Source organism: Rosa rugosa, chromosome 4 (assembly GCF_958449725.1).
Source record: "Rosa rugosa chromosome 4, drRosRugo1.1, whole genome shotgun sequence".
Lineage (NCBI taxonomy): Eukaryota > Viridiplantae > Streptophyta > Magnoliopsida > Rosales > Rosaceae > Rosa > Rosa rugosa.
The window spans coordinates 55,335,814-55,340,079 of NC_084823.1; the positions used below are offsets into that span (position 1 = coordinate 55,335,814).

Genomic DNA, 4,266 nt, shown 5'->3' on the forward strand with positions numbered 1-4,266 from the left:
CGATGTTGATACGAAAAAATAAGTCCAGGTATCACATTGATAACTTTGTAAGTTCAGGTATCATTCTGAAAGTCCCCTAAGTGTCCAGACACCGTTGGTGAATTTTTCCCATATTCTCCCTATAAATCTTTGGTATAATTGGGAAATAAGCCAATATCAGGTTATGGTGCTGGATAATCAAGTTGTAATTCAAAATACTAAAATGAATAATAAGAAATGGTTATGGCATATAAAAGCAATCTCACATCATGAAGTTGAAGTGTTTTTATTCAATTGTTATGATCAACTGCATATCCCAATTTCAATTAAAAGAAGTGAAGTTGTAGACAACAATTATGAAACAAACTAGGAAATACAGGGAGGCGAAGATAGAAGAAAAAGACTTGTGCAACGGTTACGGTTCGAGAGGGGTAAAGAAGGAACTAAAATTGTTCAAAAATTAAAGGAGAGGGTCTATATTATCAAATGTGGAGGTCTAAATAGAACCACCCGCATAACAATCAAATGATATTGGGCTCATCCCAAGTTAGTAAGATGGGCTTGTACTTATTACTTAATCTCTGCATGGCCCATTGGGTAATTGGATCAAATTAGATCGGGTCAACCCAATACCCGAACCAGAGTGATAAGCTGAGCTGAGAGAGAAGAAACGGAAAGACCCACCTGAGAAAGATGAGGCCAGCAAGCAAAGAACCAAAGCGGCGTAGCCGCCCTTCATCTCCGTTAAGGGACCGAAACCGAACCTCGCCGCCGCCCAGGTCTCGTTTCTCACCACCACGAGTCTCTCTTCTCGATGACGTCACCGACGACTTCGCTAACAACCCACGAAGCTTCCCGCACAGCGTGAAGAAGCAATGCTGGGAGAAGGCGGAGAAGATCAAAGGGCGGGACCCAGATCGCTGGCGGCGGGACCCGCTCGGGAACACCGTGTTCCGGAAGCTCGTCGGCTGCCCCGGTTGCTTATGTCATGATTACGATCACATTGTGCCTTACTCTAAGGTAAAGTCACAGTCTTTATCTTGGTTTTGGATTGGTTCGTGTTTTGTGAGGTGGGTTTGTGTTGGTTTTGGAGATTAAGGCTCTGTTTGGGATTCAAGTTTTTTGCTTGGAAGATGGTGCATTTTGGAAATGCTTGTGTTATTGAGTTTCATCAGTTTCTAGGACTCGAAAAAGTTGAGTTTTTTTTTTTTTTGGGTCCATGGCATTGCTTGGAGTGTAGTTTAGTTGCTTGAGATTGATGTTCGTTCATGGTTATCTGAAACCAGAAGTTGCTTAAATGGCTGGTTTTCTGTTTTCTGGTGATAATCTTATGTACATTATGTTATAATGCAGCTTATTTGTCAGTATGAATATGTAAACGGCTTTCTAGTTTAGCTTGTTTGTGAAAGAATATGGATAACTGTGGTGATACAGGGACTTTCTAGGCCTTTGAATACCTTTAATTAGTTTTTAAGCAAATTACTTTCACTGGCTGTAATAAAGTATGTGAGCGTATGTATTGTTTACCAAGGTAGTGTATACTAAGCGTAGGTTGGTCCAAACGGCTGTGATTGATAGGATTGCTAGAAAAATAAATAATCCAGGAATTAATGTGCACTCGCTGAGGCATCAGTTGCCAAGGAGGAGCTATATGTCATGTTTTAGGAAGAAGCTCATTTTGCAATCTCTATCATGGAGATTAAATGGTTTGGAGAAGTCAGGATTCTGATTGGCTTGGTGTGGCAGGTTTCTGATAAGAGTAAAAATTCATGGACAAGGATTTCATATGCCTCTGTGCTTTTGTGGTTGGACACTTGAGGGATGGTGTTTTGAGGAGACATTAGGAGTGAACATTCACAGCTCCTCAAACTTCCCTTTCTTTGAATTTCTAGTTAATGTATGCTTCTTGTGTACTTGGGTGACCCCCATTAGCATTTTTTTTTCCTACTATGTAGGTAAAAAGTATTTAAAACACTCTCTACAACTTGGTATAATAAACTTGATAGTTGAAATTTTGTTTGCTTATTTTGTTTCCTGTACGATCCTGAGCCCTGAATGGATGCATGATTTTTAGAACTTTCATGTTTCAGGGTGGAGAAAGTACGCTTGAAAATTGTCAGGTTTTACAGGTTTGGACTTATTCTCTCTTTAGAAGCTTGTTAGATATTATCTGCTATCTCCAGTCCAAGAAAATACCCTTTTACTTTTGTTTGTCACCACTGTAGGTAATCTTTCTATATATACCTCCATTTATAACTAATCTTTAAAGGCTGCTAAAATACCTTCACTAGTCGAGATATCTTGGCACGATCAGCAAGCTGATCCCTAATGCAGCCAGCAACATCTAAGGACCAAAGTGCAGAACAGAGTCATATGTTGGTGTGGAATCCTAGTTTAAAATTGACTGTTAATTCAGCAGAGTTTCAAAAGTGATGGCTACCCTTATGCTGTATATCAAACTATTCTGTTAACCCTAACCATTTCTCTGTCTAATCAATTTTAAGACATTCACTAAATCTCAACCAAGGTTGCAAATAACATCTGCACCTCATTTCCTTTTATGTGAAGCCTGTACTCTTCATTCGTGTTCCAAATCCTTATTTAAACTGAAGTTCACCTTTGTTTTCTACTTTTTGTATGCTGTCTTAAAGATTCAGACAGTTTCTCTCTCTCTCTCTCTAAACCACATGTTTCTTCTCTGACATGTTGTAGGCAAAAGTGAACAGATCAAAAGGAAATCGAACAGAGTATTCTAGAGCTGAGCTCATTCAGAAAAGTTCTTACTGTCGGGTTTCAGGTATCCCATGAAACTTCGATAAACTTGCAATAGTCCTTGAGAGGATGAATTCAACTATTTTAATAACAGATGACAGAATTGCCTTGAAATGCAGGTCGCGATATGGATCTAATTGAACTGTCAGCCTATGGCAATGTCCGTCCTGCACGAGAAGATTCATACTGTCCGGTTCCAGGTAATCCCAAGAAACTCCAAAACTTGCAGAAGTCCTCAAGGGGATAAATTCAACTAATTGTAGCATGTGACAGATCTGCTTTTAAAATGTAGGTCGCGGTGTTGATCTGATTGACTTGTCAGCCAAAGGCAACATCCGCAATGCACAAGAGTTTTGGGGATGTACAATCCAATAATCTGTTGTGTAAGCTCTAAGTTCAAACATGGAGACCGGAAAACTAGGTTTCAGCCATATTTGTATCAAGCTGCATAGAATGTCATTCAGTGATTGTAAGACGAGCTGTATGAGACAAATGGACAGTCCATTTGCAAATCCTCACGCACAAGGTTAGCTATCTGTAAAGTGAAAATCATAGCTTGTTGATTACACTTGTGATGGCTGTATGCATGTTCACGATAAATGAAAATTCTTCCTTGACAAACATTGACTTCTCACTGCAAATATGTGTTTTAAGTTCAAGGCTAAGTTTAAGTGTACCTATTCAGACATAGCATATCGCTGATTACCAACTTAAAGTTAAAGTAATCATCTTTAGCTATTTAAGAAAAGATAGAAAGTTGGCCACATATATATCTTCTAGTAAGACCTTAAGAAATTATGACACTTATAAAGCAATTCAGGGAGGAAAATTTGGTTATAAGATAGGTTAATCAATCAAACACCTTCAAACTCCAAATGCGGTGTTCCTATATAGAGGAAACAGAAAGATGAAAGGAAAAGTTGGATGTTGGTTCTCTTTTCTTGCTTTCTGTGGGAAAGTGAAGCTTCACATCCCACTTTCTTTCAAGTGCTTTTTCATGTTGATTTCTTTTCCTGAAGGAGCATTTCAAATGTTAGAAAAAGCTAAAGAAAGTAGAGACTGACACTTAGAATATTTTGTTATTCTCTGATTGGAAGCTACACTTTAATGCCTATACAGGTGTTCCACTTCCACTTGAATTCCTATAATTTATATGAAAGATCTGAATATATATTGCTCTTCATGCGTTTACTTGGATAAAAGTCTGCAATACTACACACCTTTATTTATATCTTCATTTCAAACTAATATAATCGTAGACTAACTCTAGACAAACTTTTTGGCCGGTTTGTCACTACGAGAGAGTTATCTACCATAACATGAAGCTAGTCTGTATCGTTATGTACTTAAAAAATTCTCTGTAAATAACACTATTCCTGGAGAAAGACGGATTGATCATCATATAGTACTTGAAATGTCACAAAGGGTGTTGCTTAACACAATTATTGATGGTCAAATTATTTAGGACTGATATTGTTCACACTTACAAAATAATCAATTTTTTTTCCGTTCTTA

The 4,266-nt window shown here is 38.0% G+C and overlaps 1 protein-coding gene across 2 annotated transcripts; it reads left to right on the top strand.

Moving 5' to 3' along the window:
• Nucleotides 1–603: 603 nt before the first annotated feature.
• LOC133742555 (uncharacterized) lies at nt 604–3,372 on the top strand. 2 transcript variants are annotated; one of them, XM_062170239.1, is made up of 5 exons: nt 615–999; nt 2,070–2,108; nt 2,692–2,776; nt 2,871–2,951; nt 3,044–3,372. In XM_062170239.1, the coding sequence occupies exons 1-5, from the start codon at nt 673–675 to the stop codon at nt 3,124–3,126; spliced, it is 615 nt and encodes a 204-aa protein (XP_062026223.1). In that variant the 5' UTR covers nt 615–672; the 3' UTR covers nt 3,127–3,372. The 2 variants fall into 2 exon arrangements, with proteins under 2 accessions (XP_062026224.1, XP_062026223.1); XM_062170240.1 differs by lacking the exon at nt 2,070–2,108 and having other exon boundaries at nt 604–999.
• Nucleotides 3,373–4,266: the final 894 nt, after the last annotated feature.

Coding starts and splice junctions, on each gene's coding strand:
- LOC133742555 (XM_062170239.1), top strand. CDS start 673: ATGAGGCCAGCAAGCAAAGAACCAAAGCGGCGTAGCCGCCCTTCATCT. Junction 1,000..2,069: donor ACATTGTGCCTTACTCTAAG/GTAAAGTCACAG, acceptor TTCATGTTTCAG/GGTGGAGAAAGTACGCTTGA. Junction 2,952..3,043: donor TTCATACTGTCCGGTTCCAG/GTAATCCCAAGA, acceptor TTTAAAATGTAG/GTCGCGGTGTTGATCTGATT.